Source organism: Primulina huaijiensis, unplaced genomic scaffold (assembly GCF_012295235.1).
Source record: "Primulina huaijiensis isolate GDHJ02 unplaced genomic scaffold, ASM1229523v2 scaffold40231, whole genome shotgun sequence".
Lineage (NCBI taxonomy): Eukaryota > Viridiplantae > Streptophyta > Magnoliopsida > Lamiales > Gesneriaceae > Primulina > Primulina huaijiensis.
The window spans coordinates 120,195-138,690 of record NW_027359501.1 but is presented as its reverse complement, the minus strand read 5'-3'; the positions used below and the strand labels follow the sequence as shown (position 1 = coordinate 138,690).

The 18,496-nt window shown below is 32.9% G+C and overlaps 3 protein-coding genes across 3 annotated transcripts; 1 reads left to right on the top strand and 2 right to left on the bottom strand.

The window, feature by feature from the left end:
• Nucleotides 1–867: 867 nt before the first annotated feature.
• LOC140969088 (uncharacterized) lies at nucleotides 868–3,737 on the bottom strand. The gene is made up of 2 exons (XM_073430306.1): nucleotides 3,503–3,737; nucleotides 868–1,176 (listed from the first exon to the last, which is right to left on the bottom strand). Exons 1-2 carry the CDS (start codon nucleotides 3,611–3,613, stop codon nucleotides 949–951), a joined length of 339 nt encoding a protein of 112 aa, XP_073286407.1. The 5' UTR covers nucleotides 3,614–3,737; the 3' UTR covers nucleotides 868–948.
• Nucleotides 3,738–9,118: 5,381 nt separating this feature from the next.
• On the top strand, nucleotides 9,119–13,332 carry LOC140969074 (O-fucosyltransferase 19-like). Its single transcript, XM_073430289.1, has 8 exons — nucleotides 9,119–9,919; nucleotides 10,787–10,859; nucleotides 10,949–11,019; nucleotides 11,104–11,192; nucleotides 11,269–11,401; nucleotides 11,493–11,725; nucleotides 11,813–12,289; nucleotides 12,728–13,332. Exons 1-8 carry the CDS (start codon nucleotides 9,335–9,337, stop codon nucleotides 12,981–12,983), a joined length of 1,917 nt encoding a protein of 638 aa, XP_073286390.1. The 5' UTR covers nucleotides 9,119–9,334; the 3' UTR covers nucleotides 12,984–13,332.
• LOC140969076 (lectin-like protein LEC) lies at nucleotides 13,137–15,378 on the bottom strand. The gene is made up of 2 exons (XM_073430290.1): nucleotides 15,220–15,378; nucleotides 13,137–14,737 (listed from the first exon to the last, which is right to left on the bottom strand). Exon 2 carries the CDS (start codon nucleotides 14,696–14,698, stop codon nucleotides 13,646–13,648), a length of 1,053 nt encoding a protein of 350 aa, XP_073286391.1. The 5' UTR covers nucleotides 14,699–14,737; nucleotides 15,220–15,378; the 3' UTR covers nucleotides 13,137–13,645.
• Between the last annotated feature and the right edge of the window lie 3,118 nt (nucleotides 15,379–18,496).

Sequence of the window (18,496 nt, the reverse complement as noted above, 5' to 3'; positions counted from 1 at the left end):
AGAAAACAATAATAATAATAATATTAATTTACAAACATTCTATATAACAAAATTTCAAGACGAAAAACTTTTAAAATTAAATGAAAATGTAATTTAGATTTTGAAAAGACGTCATATTCAAATTTGAAGTTTTAAAAAAGAAATTGAAAATATATAAAAATAACACAAAATTAAAATTCATAATCGAAATTAAATTAAATGATATAACAAGTATAAACACTTAAATATAAATTATATTTTCATAAGACATCATATTCAAATTTGAATATCAAAAATAAATTGAAACTATTTTACATTTAATTGTATATTTATTTCTTATTTGTTTTCAAATATTTTACAAGATAGATGAATGCATTAACACTGATAAATATTTCTTTTTATAACATATTAATTTGAAACTCAATTTAACATCTCAATACTTAATTCAAATAAGAACAGGCGGCATGGTTGTCACAACTCTACCATGATTTTAGAACCGGCAAAAAATCAATTACTTTCATAATTATAGTTCAATTACAAATAATTAATTATCGCACTTTCTACCTTAATTAATATGATTAAGCGTGCAAACTTGGAGTAATGAACATAAGCTGATTTTCAATCGACATCAAACTGCATAGGTGTGCGATAATAAATCAGACAACCTAAATTTTATATTATAACGGCCGTACATTACCTAGTGCGGAGTATGTCTTATTCGAAATGAACCTGATCATATAAAAAATTCATATCACAAATTTGATCTATAAGACGATCTCATAAGACTTTTTTGTTAATGTGTTGAGACTTGAGATTAGCAAATGTACATAAAGTATTAAGTATGACAAAAAAAACGATCAAAGAACGTACTACAATATAACAAGACTAGTGTAATGAAGTCGGGATAAAATTTTATTGAATCAAAACACAGAAAAAGTGCAGGCAGAGCAGAATAATTGAAAAAGTGGGTTACAATTTAGAGGTATTTTGGGTACTCTTTACATTAAAAACCTTGAGAACAAATCGAGTCTTGGGAATGGAAAGTGTATTTTGTAAAATGGAACCAATTGTAGCAATGAGCTTTCTTTTAACTTGAGAGTCAATGCCACTCATGGATATGATCTCAGCCAGTGCTGCGGGTTCTTTGTTCCCTCCAAAGGTCAGTGCTACCGATCCTTTCATCAGAATCATCACAAACTGGACATCATTCATTAATTCATACATGAATATATCATTTAAGATAATATATTTTAAATTATAATTGCAAATATAATACAATCTAGGTTGTAAACCACACGATGACGATGACGATACCGATATCTTATCATTTTTACATCAAAATTTAAAAAACTTACAACTTCTATAGACATATTCACACAATCAAAAACCAGAAAAATAACTTCTTATTGGATCTCACTAATCAACCCATCAATCTACATTTTTTTTTATCATCTTCATTTGTAATCTACAGTTATATAATATAATATCATTAGTATATATTGATCTTAATTAATTTAATAATGAAATATATATTTTTAAATAAATTTATTGTATATTTTAATTTAATAATTAATTTATAATTATTATCTCTCATAACGATTTTTATTTTCTTTGTAGTTTTGTGTAAGGAAAAAATATTTTTGATGAAAATATTGCAATAAAAATAAAATAATCATTACACCATAAAAAAAACTAAGAATAAAATAATAAAATTTAAAATTAAACTATAAATAAGAACACCATAAAAAAACTAAAAATAAAAAAAACATAAAATTTAAAACGAAAATAGTCCTCAGAAAAAAAAAAGTCGTAAGAACAAAAATAAAACAAACATACAAAGACTAAAATTTGTGTAAGACGATTTTACGGATCGTATTTTGTGAGACGGATATTTTATTTAGGTCATCCATGAAAAAATATTACTTTTTATGATAAGAGTATTACTTTTTATTGTGAATATCGATAAGATTGAACCGTCACATAGATAAAAATTCGTGAAACCGTCTCACACAAAACCTAATCACAAACAAACATAGCAAAAGGAAGGGAAAAAATTAAAGTTGTCCCACGCGCGCGTGTACAACACATGCCATGTTAGAGTGTGCGTGTACCGCACCTTCTCAAATGCAGCCAAACATATTTTTTTGAACCCAGCATTTGAAAAGCCAAAAGCTCAGATACCCTAATATATCCAAAAGTTTCAAGTCTTATTTTAAAATATAACAAAGATAAATATTGTGCTTTTTTGCATTTACTTCTCCTCAATTTGATATTTATCTCAGTTGCATGTTATGATATTTGTACTTAATAAAAAAAAATGTATGTTTCAAATACAATAAATATAAGTGGCAAACGAAAAAATCCAAAAAAAATGTTGTATTCCATTGCAGAAATTATACGAACCGGTGAAAGATGCACACGATGTTATCATTTTTTTCAGCTGATCAAATAATACTAATCAATTAAAACGAAATTGTTTTCAATTTAGAAAATTTGTTTAGAATTTTTTTCTCACATAAAATATATAGACGGATTTGAAGAGATTTTTAATAAAATATTATATAAAAACAATAATTACAAAATTAAATATTTTGAATTTAATGATCTCATATTTTTTATATATACAATAAAATATAATAATAGAGATAAAATTCAGGATCAGGTCAAATCCTCCTTATTCCCCGCCATGATAGAACATGAAAGTTTATTGTTTTTTATTTTAAAATAATAAATTATAAAGTATACAAGTGGGGTAGACTATTTATTGATTATAATTTCTTGCATCAACTAATTGGAGGAGAGTTGCTTGTCAACTTGTGGTCTAAAGCTTTTGTACAACCGTCCTGGTGCTCCATTATTATCCTTGTCTGTGCCAATCGTGACATGAACACAAGTGGACCCTCGAATAAATAATAGAGGAGTCCAAGTATTGTTTTATTTTTATTTTATTTTATTATTTATTTTTAAGTCACTTTTTTTTATAATTATATTTTGATCTTAAATAAATTAAATGAATTATAAAAATCGTTCCAAATGTATTAGTTTTATGTAATCTTATTTTCTGTAATTTTAATTAACGAACAAAAAATAAAAGAAAATAAAGGAAAACCTAGCTAGAGTGTGAGTTTAAGTTTAAGTTTAAGTTTCCACTTATATAATTAGCATGTACGAAGAAAAACCTAAATTATAATCATTATCCATCTCATTAGAAAGACAAACAATAGTGAGTTTGGACAACGGAGTAAAATATCGTGTTTAGATTGAAGTATTTGATTTTGGAAAACGAAATTGGGTAAGTTAGATTTTCCGTAACTATGATATTTTACAATTTTGAAATGTCTCCAATTTTTTTGCAGAAATCTACTGTTTCATTCCTAAAGTTGTTCACTTTCACCATTGATTTTCACATGGAGAAGCCGAAATTAAGCCATTGTTGATCATGCTTCTGGTTAAACGACTTCCACCTCAAATTAAGCATATTCAAACTGGAATTCATATAAACAAGAGCAAAAAAATCACTTACGTTTTCGGGTTTTCCGACAATCTGAGAGACGGCTTTCGTGAGCTCGGAGAAGATGGGATCAGTGTCAACTCCATCAAGATTCACGTTTGTGGAAATATCAAGACAAGGCATCTCTTCTTCTTCTTCTTCTTCTTCGTCGTGTTGGACCTTATTTCTTTTCGCAATTTTGCCAATTTTTTCTAAGAGGGGGACGATGGGTTTTTGTATTATAGGACCGGCAATTGTTGAGGCAACTAATATTTATAGATTGGACAAGTTGTGTAAATATCGTTGGTCATTTGGCCCATTCAACAACGTACCATTCAATTGAGGTTGCTTATTATTGGAGTGTGTGTATTTTTTTCTTGTAAACTCGGTCAAATAAGATTTCTTGAACTGTTCTAATAGTTTCAAGTCTTGCTTGAACAAAAATGAGAGACAAAGAAATTCAAATTCAATATATATAGTCGGACCTTGAATACAACTCATATTTATTTTCTTTTATTCACTAATTTCTCAAATTACAAATTGAATCAAATTTTTCTCAAAAAGAAACCAACCTTACGCCAATATATGACCAAGATTATTAAACTCGAGTTAGGGAATTGTTAATTGTATAGTGGCCGTGAACTTCCGAGAAAGCAGTTCACCATTAATTTAACAATCTTCTCTCCAATTTCATTTGGACCAGCAATTCGACAAGAAGTGTCCCGTTCAAGCACATTTGTTTTTGTTTCAAGAGTGGGTGGAAATATAATTTTCGAGATCCACACAGAAAGGTTGAGCAGGAAACAATGAAATCTTTGATCAAGAAATCATGGAATCTTCGAGCAAGATTCCATGGTTTCTTGTAGGGGAAATATCAACTTGATGTTGACTTCACGTTGGTTTCTTAGCCACAACACGGGCACGTGTTAAAAAAACCGTGTTAGCAAGAGTAGATCGTGCAATTTTTATAAAATGTCATGAGCTTAAAAACATATTTATTTTTCATGAAAGTGAAATACACATTTTTTATATTTCACAATGGAATTTGGTGCAAATAACTCAATGAATGCCGTATATCGGACCTCGATCAATGACCTAAAGAGCAGCCGAATACGTCTCGAAAGTGAATCAGTTGATCATGATTCCACTAAAGAAAAATTTTCAGCCATCTTCAAGAATGCCTAGTCCTAGATTCAGGAGTTTCTTGAATGGGCCTTTGGTAAGAAATGGGCTTGGATCACAACCCAATAATAAAATAACAAAGAAACAAAGTTCTTATTTAGGCCCAATAACAGAAGGGGAAGGAGGGAATACAATGCAAAAGATTCATAAATAAATATTTAATATTCACCCTTCGCATTTTTTTTAAAAAAAATACCCAAAAAACTGAGGGTTCTTGTAAAATTTATTAATTAGAAACATTATTCATTCTTATAATTACAGAATATACATATCTGACCCCAAAATTCACGACTGCTTAAAAAAATTTATAAATGATAAAAATATAAGTAATTTTTTTTAAAGTTTACAAAAATTTAATTGCTATTTTTCAATCGATATAACACACAAATGTAAATAGATAATGTAACGAATTCCACTACTGTTTATAAATAAATGAATAATTCTTACATTGAAATTGAATACCTCTAAATCAAGAATTGTAAATCCAGTCTATATTTTTTATACATGAACATTTCGGATGTATCAATTCTCAATTTAAATTCTTATATTAAAAAATATAATATTTCAAATAAATGTTCGATTATTGTGATTTGAAATCCAGATCTTTTGTGTTTTTATCAAATCAAAATTACTCAGTGTAGCCCAAATTTTGAATTCTAATTAATTAAGGTGTGAATATTTACAACGAGTCTCGAACACGATACATCCTCCCAATAATCATGTGGTGTCTGTATGTATATATATTATACACACTAGAAATGAAAACTGAAAAATAATTAAATATATTGAGAATTGAAAAATTATTAAATAATGAGAATGACAAAATATAATATAATGTTGATGAAAATCATGAGGCCTGTTGGGAGATTGGATCTCGTTTTGGGAGTACGGCTCATACATTCGGATTTGGAAACACAAACACGAAGATTATAAGAGCGTTGGAAGGTTGTTCCAGCGTAGACAAAATAGATAGAGTATTATGTGTGTTCAGAATAAGTGAATAAAAAATGACCGGAACTAGATATTTATAGGAGAATATTTATTATGTGAGTAAAGTTCTTTGACGACTAAAATTCTAGTCTTTGTAGGATACTAAATCTGTTGGAATCATTCCCTTGTTGGACTCTGGATTCTCAAAATCCTAGATAAGTTTAGATTAAATCTCTACAATCTTTATTTATGTGGAATACATATTGATGTATCTAAGTGAGAGCTCGTGATTTGAGAGATGCATTTGTCATACATGTATTGAGCCAGTCCAAAACTCAGCCAAGACTTCTCAATTGTTGCGATGATATGTACTGGGATGGCAGATATGACCAAGCTAGGAGGTATGCTCGGGAGGTCAATAACGCCTTGCTAATCGATGAAATTATGGAAATATGGGAGGTCGGCTTGTTGAGTCCCCGGATGATCTCTCAACAAATCTGGATAAATGGAGCTCAAGATAGGTCTCTAGATGACCTGACGGATCAGGATAAATGAGATGATCTCCTACTGAACCTTGGCCATTAAGAAGATCTCCTGATCTACCTGGATATTAGGCATGAATTCTACCGAACTGTCGAGAATGAGCCAAATCTATCTCTTGGGATATCATAAGTTAATTTTATGAGACAGATCTTTTATCCAGCCGACATATGAAAAATATTATTTATTATGTCAAAAATATTAAATTTCATTCAAAATATGTACCAAATCGACACGTCTCACGAAGAAATAAGTGGTTGAAGTCGAAATATAAATAAAAATATTGAAAAATGACTGAAATAAAAAAAAACTTCAAATTACTATATAACAGATAGATATTAAAATATAAATACCATTTGAATTGTAAATGATAAATCATACACGTAGGATACATGTGTAGTATATATACCTCCAAATGTATAAAACATATGTAGGGATGTTATTGGGTTGGATAGGATGTCCTATGGATCAAATTAAATTGATTTTCGATTGTGAGGTAATGGAACCAGTCCAACCCGTAAGAATTTATATAGGATTTACCAGATTGAAAGTATAGCTGAATCTAAAACTAGAATTGAATTGAACCGGATTGTATCCAAATTGAAATTTTACAAAAAAAATTCAATCATGTAATTAAAAAGTTAATAATCAAACAACATACTCAATTAAATATATTACTTATTAAATTTAGAATATGAATGATAACTATCGAGTAATAAACTGTTCAAAATCATTTGGAAAAATTATAGATATGATAGTTCATAAATTAATTATGATATTTACCATTTTCGGATCAAATTCAATCAGATCGGATTCAAATTTTTTCCAATACGTTTTTTCGCAACCTAATTCGATTCAAAATTAGTGGTAGATTTGGTCCAACTTGGAACCGATTTAACTGATTCGAGATTGAATAACTGATAATATCATATTAGATCTTGATTGGTTCCGATTTAATCCGATCCAATAAACATCCTAAGTTATAGAATGTTAAAACATGAAAGATTCGGTGGCGCTTTCCAACCGATATAGCAACTCATTTAATGATTAAAAAGAGTTTCATAATTTCAGACGCGGAAACCTTAAATTGAAGCCGACAGAGGCCAGCTTCTCGTGGGGAATTCTGTCCTGTCAAGCCTCCATGGCCTGACCAATCACAACTCTCCACGATGCCAAATAGCTGTATTCTGACTTGGACATCACTCTGAGACCCAATAATTGATTCAATGATCGTAAAAAGGTCACACGTGTCTTTTTATATGGATTAACATATTACATCAAATGAAATATGTATTCGACACCTCATTTATAGCCGTTGGATTAATATTTTTATGAACTAACCGGTTTCAGCTTTGCCTTCCTAATCAAGCGAATAAATAAATAAAATGTTTGCCACTTTAGTGTTTTTCTTATATTAATTAAATATTTATTATTTTTTGTCTTTTTAAATGATATTATTTTATAGTATTGACAAGTAGGGATAAGCAAAACAGGATTGAATCGATTTAGGATAAAAACTCGAACCAAATCGATGATATCGGTTTTACAATCAAACCAAACCATTGATAATTAAAAACCAATTACCAAACGTTGGTTTCTGTCCGCCCCTATAATGACAAGTTCGTGGCATCATGTAATAAAGAACAAGCGAAAAGTAATTACTATTTAAGGAAGTTATGTATAAAAAATAAAATAAAAATTATTTACAAAAATAAGGTCCACTGCCCCTTAATTATCCCGTTGCTATTCCAGTTTGGATAAATTTATTAAATATTAGAAATTAATGTGGCAAATAATAATTATTAGAGGGAAGAAGTATTTTAGAAAATCGAAATAAAAAAATCCTGACCTTATCATTAAATATTTATTATACACGATTATTTTAGGAATAAAAATGAAAAAAAACTAAGAAGAAAATATATTAATATATAATATAATATAAGATGTTATTGAATTATAACAATCCACGCTATTATCGCATGTATAGATATTTTGAATCTAATTAATTAATTTTTCTGATTCTTCAAATTTAATAATAATGTAACATTTTAGGTAATTATTCATAAATATTTATTATACGGGATTTTTTTTTATCGCCTGTATAGATTTGTCGAATCTGATATGTTTAGAAATCAAAAGCATAAATATAATGATAAGTAACATTTTAGGTAATTTTTAGAATTCGAAATATGGTAGTTATAAGCAGGTAATAAATTCATAATAGTATTTTATGATACTTTTATTAAATGAACCGTTCCAAAAAAAAACCGGGTTTTGTTTGTGAACTTGAATGCATAATATAATAGTAATTTGGATGGATTTTAGATACTCAGCAAATGAGCGTCATTTAAAATTCATTCTCAAATACATCCTCGAATCAAATTTATTAATCTAAACGCAACCTAAGATATTGAGACTTAATTATACAATATAGATAATGTGGAAAATATATATACAATAAATATTGTGGTGGAAATTAAAACAACTCTACGGTTTATAAACCGTCGCGGATTCCATTTTAACGACGGTTTAATTAGCGACGGTTTTTATATATATTCCGTCGCTACAATATTACGTCGCTGACGTGGACTAGCGTCCGTGCTTCGTAAGCACGGACGCTGGTCCACGTGAGCAGCGTTCGCGCTCCATAAGCGCGGATTGCAGTAGTTTTGGAAATGTTTTTTTTTTACATTATTTTTGAAAAAAAATTTTAAAATTAAATTATTTTTAAAAAAAACCATGTGGTGCAAGTATTGATTTATGGTTCGAAGATTTAAATTACATTATTCTCATTAACTATAATTTTAAATGAAAATGCAAACATTCATTCTTACATTTAGTATAAAAGATAAGCGTGTTCGATTTCCATGAAATACAAATCGCAGCAATTCGAAACATCAAGCATGAGTTGTTGTATGTGTAAAAAGATTCAGTTACACTCGATTCTACATTGGAAAAAAAAGGCTTGGGAATGACATTGAAACACTTGACTACTATATATACAGTACAAAGTTTAAACGACGACAAATCAAAGTCACCCATTCACATGAATCCCTCTGAGTTGTCTCCTTAAATCTCTCCCCGTCATACATAATTATAACAACAAAAAAACGAACCGAGGATTCATTGTTCTTCCACCCCGCGTTTTCTTTCCTTCCATGATCTTCCTTCCTATAGAGGTTTGTTCCATTTCCGTCGTTTTCTCGCCGCGAGATGTCAAGCGGCGGAGCCACAATTAATTCGTCCACCACCAGCAGCCCAATTCACGGCGGAGCTACCGTGACCCATCACCGCCGCCGCGTTCCTGATTCGATGAATGATCAGGAGAAGGACAAGCCCTCTGAGGTGGTGCAGATATCCTTAGAGCATTCGAAGAGCGACATAGATACAGAAGCATTGTTCAATAGTAATAATGGCGGTGTTGTGTACCCGTACAATAGTTTGCATCATCACCACCCGGTGGTCAGGTACTTCTTGGCACGTAAGAGGCTGCCGGAGAAATGGGTTTTGTGCGTGGAAGAATGTGTTGTTTCTGTGGGGGGAGCTTTGAATTCTTTGACGAAGAGGAAGCACTTTGGGCGTGTAGTTTTTGTGTTGCTTTTGATGATGGTAGTGGTGTCGGCGTTCCTGAAGTTTTCTATCCTGATGGTCGTCGGTGGCGGCACGGCGGCGGACATCGCCAGAAATTTCGTGAGGCCGAATTTCAGGAACGAATATTCATCTAATGCTCAGAAGGAGATCTTTGGGTCAGAGTCATCGAGTTCAGTCGGGCAGAAACGGAAGATGAAGGAGTTTCCGGTGAGTTACCAGAATATTATGTCATTTATTAATGGAAATTAATCTGAGAAAAAAATTATATCAAGATTTTTTACGTGCACCGAAATTAAATTTTAGACTTTTCAATGGAGTCATTGGATTTTCAGTTTCTGATTTTCAAGATTCATCTGTATCTGTTACTAGATATATCCAACATCTTCCATTTACTGAATTTTGTTACTACAAAACTTTCAGAAACTTTCTTGTTTACATGGCAGTTAATTTGTGAGTAATATTTAGTATTAAATTTAGAATTAGTTATTTTTATATATTACCTTAAATTCAACGAATGTTTGGAATATTATCAGTTGATTTTTGACCCATGAGAAGTTGGTGGGTGGCAACCATACGAGCGTTGGAATTTTACTCATTTTTCCTTTGACCACAATTACATTTCATAATAATGATGCATTAACGACCGTTGGGCCTTTATACCCCTTATTTTCCCTAAATTCAATTAGCAAAAAAAAAGGTTGAAAAAAAATAAACATTTTTTTTCTTGTGATTATTTTCCTGAATTTTCTAATGGAAAGGTTTTCTTCCCCTAGTATATTATTACAAGTGTTGTACGGAAAAAACTTTAGGCTTCGCTTGGAAGTTTGAAGGGAAAAGAAAGGAAGAGAGGTAGAGAAAAGAAATTCAACGGATGCATTCCCTCTAACATTGTTCATGTGTTGTTTATTTATGGGCCTTCATTGCCTAACATTTGATCATTATGTCCCACCATGTGAGTTATATTCATTAGTAAACATAAAACTAATCAGAAATCTATGGCCTGCTAATCAGGCAGTGTAAGAAGGAAAAGAAATTGTTTTCCTGAGCTTATGTCTACATATTCTTTTATGGCAGGTCCCAGAAATATGGACGAAACCGAATAGTGACCACTTTTATCAATGCATTTCGCAACCCAGAAATCGTTTAAGTATGTAATCTCCCCTACTGAAATGTATGCCAACTGATGCAGCAAGCCCTTTTCTCTTCTAATGATCGATATGTTGTAAATCCTTGCAGAGACGGGAGCTGCCACGAACGGCTACATTTTGGTTCATGCCAATGGAGGATTGAATCAAATGAGGACAGGAGTGAGTCCTAACTTCAATTTTACATACCTTTTAGCCCATAGACGTTCTTAAATCGAATTTGAATTCCTACTTTTTTCGTCACAGATATGTGATATGGTTGCAGTAGCAAAGATAATGAATGCCACACTTGTGTTACCTTCCCTTGATCATGAAAGCTTTTGGACAGATCCTAGGTTTGATTCTTCGTCACCAAGATTTTCATTCTTTTCGTTTGTTTCCATCTGTACTAAGCTTCTGTTATCTCCACAGTGGTTTTAAGGATATTTTTGATTGGAGACGATTCATCAAAGTTTTAAGTGACGAAATTAACATAGTTGAGAAGTTGCCAGAACGATTTGCTAGACTGAATCCTGTTAACAAAGCTCCTATTTCTTGGTCTAAGGTACATAGACTTAAAGAACAGAAAACAAATACATATGGTCATAAACTTTAGTTCAGTTCAATCTAACGGTTGAGGATTGGCATATATACAGGCTAGTTACTACAGAAAAGACATTCTTCCTCTCCTAAAGAGACACAAGGTGATCAAGTTTACACATACAGACTCACGGCTTGCAAATAACGGCCTTGCCTCGTCTATCCAGAGGCTAAGATGTCGAGCAAACTATGAGGCCCTTCGCTACACTCCTGCGATTGAGGATCTTGGAAAGAAACTCGTGGATAGACTTAGAGATGAGGGTGAACCCTTTATTGCCCTTCACCTGAGGTGACAATTTCACCAATTTTTCCGGCAGAAATTTGAATAATTTTCTTGAAATCAACTAAACTTTATATGTATCTCAATTTTTCTCAGATACGAGAAAGATATGTTAGCATTCACAGGTTGCAGCAACAATTTGACTGCATCTGAGGCCAATGAGCTTCGTATAATGAGGTATAATGTGAAGCATTGGAAAGAGAAAGAAATCGACCCCAAAGAAAAGAGACTTCAAGGGGGGTGCCCAATGTCTCCGAGGGAGGCTGCGCTGTTTCTCAAGGCAATGGGGTATCCTTCTTCAACCAGAATATACATTGTGGCTGGAGAAATTTATGGTAACAACAGCATGGATGCATTTCGGGCAGAATACCCAAATGTTTTCTTTCACTCGACTCTTGCAACAGAAGAAGAGTTGGACCCATTTATCAACTATCAGAATCGCCTTGCTGCCCTAGATTACATTATAGCCTTAGAAAGTGATGTTTTTGTTTACACATACGATGGGAATATGGCAAAGGCTGTGCAGGGGCACAGGAAATTCGACGGGTTTAGGAAGACTATAAACCCCGACAGGTAATTTAATCAACTGTGAATTCCATTTACCTTTGTATTGTCAGTCTACGGCAATTTCTCTTATTAACCTATAGGACTGCATAAACAATACCGTTTAGGTTGCTCTACGGCTTAAATTATTTGAATTGTAATTGTACCGTAGCTCTAACTTTTGGCACAACAGATGCTCAACCTTATGATTAGCATTATAACTAAAATTCCATTTTTTATTCCCATAAACTATTGGAATCGGATACGTAAAAGCAACAATTGCGTTCATTGATGCGAGTAGTTACCAATAGGCCATATGATTCTTATTCTTATAAGATTAAAACTTTGAGTTTTAACATCACCAATAGTGATAACTTTTGACATAACAAAAACCATTCGATCTTACCCTACCCACTTTCTATTTATGTGCTGAATCGAACCTTAGCTCTTGTATCTTTTGCTATGCAGGTTAAATTTTGTTAGATTGATAGATTTGTTGGATAGGGGCTCAATTTCTTGGGAGGATTTCACATCAGAGGTTAAGAACTTACACACCAAGAGAGTTGGAGCGCCATACGAAAGAAAACCAGGAGAATTGCCTAGACTAGAGGAGAACTTCTATGCAAACCCTTTTCCTGGTTGCATTTGTAACAAAACCCGGGAGCATATTAAACATCAGCAACTTGATCGAAGACCTGGTCTAAGAGTTGCTTCACAACGTTAGGCTTTTCTCCTTTTGCTAGCATTTTTTCGACATCTAAAACTGTAAAGCACACGAAGAGATACAGACAGGCGTGGCAAGAAACTGGATGTCCACCAGACTTGATAAAATTAGCAAGAAATGGGATCACAAAGGTACAGGTGAAAATTGGTCCTCGTGTCATACAATCGATAAACTATCAAGGTTTTAAGAGCTCAAAAAGTCGTCAGATTTCAGGAAAACACAGAGCAGAGCAGAAACAGTGCATTCTTGTTACAATGAAGTACATATTTATTGATTTATTGGTTCATATTTACATAATGTAACAACCGAAATCGCAATTTTGCAATGTATTTTTTTTTTTTGGACTTCTTCTACATGTGTTTTACAGCTCTCTGTTATGAGATTATCTTAGCAAAGGAGAATTACATTAAAGGGACAATAATAACTGGAAGTACAAGTCATTTTCATAATATTACTGGAGAAATCTGCAAGTTTATACTCGAAAAAAAAAAAACTATCCATTCATTTACGCTGTATTCTAATGATCACAACATAGTTAAAACTTACCATATGATGATTGATCACTAAATTACAACACAACACTAAACCAACACATTCCAAGCACAAAAAACAAGGAAAATATACCAAAAAAAAAGCACCCAACCAATCTGCAATTTAAGCGCTCACTTTATACCATCCTCTGCAGCCTTGTCTGCACAAACACTGAAGTTTTTGTACTCGGATTCCTCGGGTTGGACATCATACTCCTCCGGCACCACAGGCCGCCTTTTCCCAAGAATGGTCCACACGGACAAAACAAAGAAAGCACCAAGCGCTCCAAATCCAGATCCAAGAATTAGGGCAGTAAGTATCTTTAAGGCACAATCGTTTCTTCTTGAAGCTCTCACGTCTTCTCCCTTGTGCATGAATTTGTTTGGATCCACTGGTTCGGAATGCATCCAATGCGGCACAGTTCTCAACTCGAAACGTAGTGAATAAATGTTACATGTCTGAGATGAATTCCCATTTAAAGAGCTTAATCCTACTGAGACATCAATCCCTTCCCACATTTTGGACAAGTTCATGGAGTAAAAGAGCAATGGTTCGACTGGCCTATCGGCACCTAATTTACTCAATCTAACTTCGAATCTTTCAGAACTGGCATCATAATCGATCCAAGATTGTAATTTTTCTCCACTATTCAGTTCCAAATGAAACGATGAAACATTACTGACCTTAACCGACACCATACTATCAATATCAACCCCGACGTGATTACCATTCACATCGCCATACTTCTCATCCTTAAAGGTATCAAATTCTATAGCAAGGAACTGATGTTTTCTCTCATCAAAAGGATTCAAAATAAATCCACTAGGAACCATATAAAAAGCCAATCCATTCCCATGTTCCCTAGGCATAGAGAACACAAAATAGATTGAAAAAGACACCTTCTTCCTCAAGCCCACATCTACAAGATTAATGGGATTCTTTAGTACAATCCTCCCCCCGCCAGTAACCCCTGAACCAGAAATCTGAACTGACGAACTACCATTATCAACCTTAGCATCACCGTACAGAACAAGCTGTGAAGTAAAGTTCGAATCTTTACCAAAATTCTTGAAAGAAAACGATCCATTGGAATCAGCAGAAAAGGCTTTCAAGCAAAAATACAGTAACAAGAAAGCCATCAAGTCCCTTGACGATGAGAACGAAGCCATTCTGGATCTCACCATGTTCCTCAGCTACAGCTCGAGCTTGTCCCGTCCTATATCCTGGAATCACAAGGGTTTCTTGAGAAGGAAGAACCCGTGAAATATAAAAAGATCAATTTTCTTCTTTTTTTGGGTTTTGAGCGCAGAGAGAGATGTAGAGTGCAAAAAATTCTCGGGGAAATGGATAAAGTACATTGATTCAACTTGGAGGTCGGGAAAATTAAATAAGTTTTGCTTTGTTTATGTACTCTCTCTCTCTCTCGAGAAAACACCCGAACAAAGCAACATTATCTCCTTTTGCTCACAGTGTTGGTACGTAGAATCACCATCATTTATGATCATCTTCTGTATGATATGTAACTTGTCAGCTTTATAATTTTAGTAATATAAAATAAAGTTGTCTTCCGTATGAAACTGAAAACAAGATTCCTCTGTTCAACAACTTTGCATTGACAGCATTGTGCACTAATCTTTTTTTGAATAAATCGTAAATAAAATTCTTTTCTTAAACAAAAAATCAATTTATTCTCAAAATTACTTACTAACGTGTAGCGGAGATCAAAGGGAAAAAGGAGAAGGATAATTAATGCCCGCGTGCCCGTTTTGTCTTGTTGACTCTTATATGCAACGGTCCAGTGCCCGAGTTATACCTACACTTGACTTGTATGTATAGGAGTTCATTTACATCCATATTGGTCACAAAACATACAGACAGACAAGCACACACTATGGATATAGAGATGACAGCACGATGTGTGGACCTGTGTATGGAGAGGACGACTGGGGGATATTTTAATAATTTGGTTTTCTTGATCATCTGCGGGAAGGACCACCGGAAGGGTCGAAATCAAAATACTAATATTAAGATTTGGCCTGATTCCTTCAAATATAAAATTTTGGTGTGTAAATTTGGATGATAGCGTTCGTCAATCAGTCTGAGAAACTTGAACAATTGAATTTGTCTGTCTACAAAAATCTAGCAATAATTTGTCTAGAAAATAGGGATGACCACCGACAAATAAATTTTAGCAAATGAGTGTGTCTATTCTAATCGTGTCCCAAGAAAAGTCTAAAATGCACGATACTCATACTTTAGTAATATTTTTTATAATTTTTTAAAAGCAAGAATATTAAAAATATACTTGGTTTTAAATTTAATTAATTTATATATTGTTGTGAAAAAATAAAAATTTACGGTAAAAAGTAAAAATCTCAAACTCTCAAAATTATCACACTACACACTTTATAATATTTTTCTCTCAACTCAATTGTGATTTTCTTCACAAATGAGAGATCTATTTATAGAAATTTTTTACAAATAATCCAAAAATAAAATACATCATTACCTACATCATCACACACTAATTTTCAATATTCAACACCTAATTTTACCTAATTTTCAACATTCAACATTCACATTTTCAACACAAATATTTAACACATTTTTAAATAATTTTTCAACACTCCCCCTTGTGATGATGATCATAATGATTGTATACATTACGTGTTTTTATACTGCCTCGTTAAAAACCTTACTAGGAAAAACCCATTGGGATAAAAACCATAGTAAGGGAAAAAGAGTGCAGTCACGTAAACTCCCCCTCATGTTGACACGAACAATTCTTCACAAATTTCGTAGATTGCGCATCCCAATATTATATATGTGCTTTCTGAATATTGTCGTAGGAAGTGCCTTTGTGAAGAGATCTGATGAGTTTTCACTTGATTGAATGTGACGAACATCAATACATTTATTCTTCTCAAGCTCCTTGGTGAATGCGAAGAACTTAGGAGGAATATGTTTAGTTCTGTCGCTTTTTATGTATCCTTCTTTCATTTGAGCAACACATGCAGCATTATCTTCATATAGTATCACAGGCTTCTCGTCGAATGATAATCCGCATGAGATTTGGATATGTTGAGTCATTGATTTTAACCACACACATTCACGGCTTGCTTCATGTAGTGCAATAATCTCGGCATGATTTGATGAAGTTGTTACAAGTGTTTGTTTCTGTGAACGCCAAGAAATTGCAGTGCCTCCACGAGTAAATACATATCCAGTTTGAGAACGTGCTTTGTGTGGATCAGATAAGTATCCAGCATCGGCATAACCAATTATACTTGGATTAGCATCTTTTGAATACAAAAGTCCCAAGTCTGTCGTTCCTCGTAGATAACGGAATATATGTTTAATTCCGTTCCAATGTCTCTTTGTTGGATATGTGCTAAATCTTGCCAATAAATTTACGGCAAAAGATATATCAGGCCTTGTACAATTTGTAAGATACATAAGGGCACCGATAGCACTTAGATATGGTACTTCTGGACCAAGAATATCTTCATCATCTTCACATGGACGGAATGGATCCTTTTCTATGTTTAATGATCTAACAACCATTGGAGTACTTAAAGGATTTGATTTGTCCATATTAAAACGTTTAAGGATCCTTTCTGTATAATTTGTCTGGTGAACAAATATTCCACATTCTTTTTGTTCAATTTGTAAACCCAGACAATACTTGGTTTTTCCAAGATCCTTCATTTCAAATTCTTCTTTCAAGTATGACACAACTTCTTGAATTTCCTTATTCGTTCCAATGATGTTTAAATCATCAACATATACAGCAATAATTACGCATCCGGATATTGTTTTCTTAATGAAAACACAAGGGCATATTGAATTATTTACATATCCCTTTTTCATCAAGTGATCACTTAGCCTATTATACCACATTCTGCCGGATTGCTTCAACCCATATAATGATCTTAGTAATTTCACAGAATAACATTCTCTGGGTTTTGAACTTTGTGCTTCAGGCATCTTAAATCCTTCAGGGATTTTCATATATATATTACTATCAAGTGATCCATATAAGTAGGCTGTAACAACATCCATAAGACGCATTTCTAAATTTTCAGATACTGCCAAGCTAATCAAATACCGAAACGTAATTGCATCCATCACAGGAGAATACGTTTCTTCATAATCAATTCCAGGCCTTTGAGAAAAACCTTGTGCAACAAGTCGAGCTTTATATCTTACTATTTCATTTTTCTCATTTCGCTTTCGAATAAAAACCCATTTGTATCCAACAGGTTTTACACCTTCAGGTGTAAGGACTATAGGTCCAAAAACATTACGTTTATTTAGCGAATCCAATTCAACCTGGATGGCATCTTTCCATTTTATCCAATCCTGCCGATTTTTACATTCACCAAAAGATTTTGGTTCATGATCTTCATTATCATTTATGATGTCGATTGCCACATTATAAGAAAATATATCATCAATTTCTTCTATATCTTTTCGGTTCCATATTTTTCCAGTATTAATATAATTGATAGAGATTTCATGATTCTCGTCAGTTTGTGGTTCTGACAAAACATTTTCATCATCATGTGTTTCTTCAGGAACATCATTCTCTATTTTGTGATCATTATGTGTTTCTTCAGGAACATCATTCTCTATTTTGTGATCATTGTGTTTCTCTATGAATTTTCTTTTTCGAGGATTTTTATCCTTGGAACCAACTGGCCTTCCACGCTTCAGGCGTTTAATGACATCATGACTATCTTCAATTTGTTTCTTCGGAATTTCAATTCGAGCAGGGGCATTTGCAGCATGTATATATGATTTAGTTACCCCTTTTGTGTCTGCAAATGCATCTGGTATTTGATTTGCTATTCTTTGCAAGTGCACAATTTGCTGTACATCTTTTTCACATTGTTTTGTTCTTGGATCCAGATGTAACAATGATGATACATACCATGTAATTTCTTTTTCGGTATGTTTCTGTTCTCCCCCTAACATTGGGA

Bases quoted from the DNA above. Each gene is read 5' to 3' on its own strand.
- LOC140969088 (XM_073430306.1), bottom strand. From the start codon at position 3,613: ATGCCTTGTCTTGATATTTCCACAAACGTGAATCTTGATGGAGTTGAC. The intron at 1,177-3,502 runs GTAAGTGATTTT...AATGATGTCCAG, and splicing joins TTGTCGGAAAACCCGAAAAC to TTTGTGATGATTCTGATGAA.
- LOC140969074 (XM_073430289.1), top strand. From the start codon at position 9,335: ATGTCAAGCGGCGGAGCCACAATTAATTCGTCCACCACCAGCAGCCCA. The intron at 9,920-10,786 runs GTGAGTTACCAG...CTTTTATGGCAG, and splicing joins GGAAGATGAAGGAGTTTCCG to GTCCCAGAAATATGGACGAA. The intron at 10,860-10,948 runs GTATGTAATCTC...AAATCCTTGCAG, and splicing joins GCAACCCAGAAATCGTTTAA to AGACGGGAGCTGCCACGAAC.
- LOC140969076 (XM_073430290.1), bottom strand. From the start codon at position 14,698: ATGGTGAGATCCAGAATGGCTTCGTTCTCATCGTCAAGGGACTTGATG.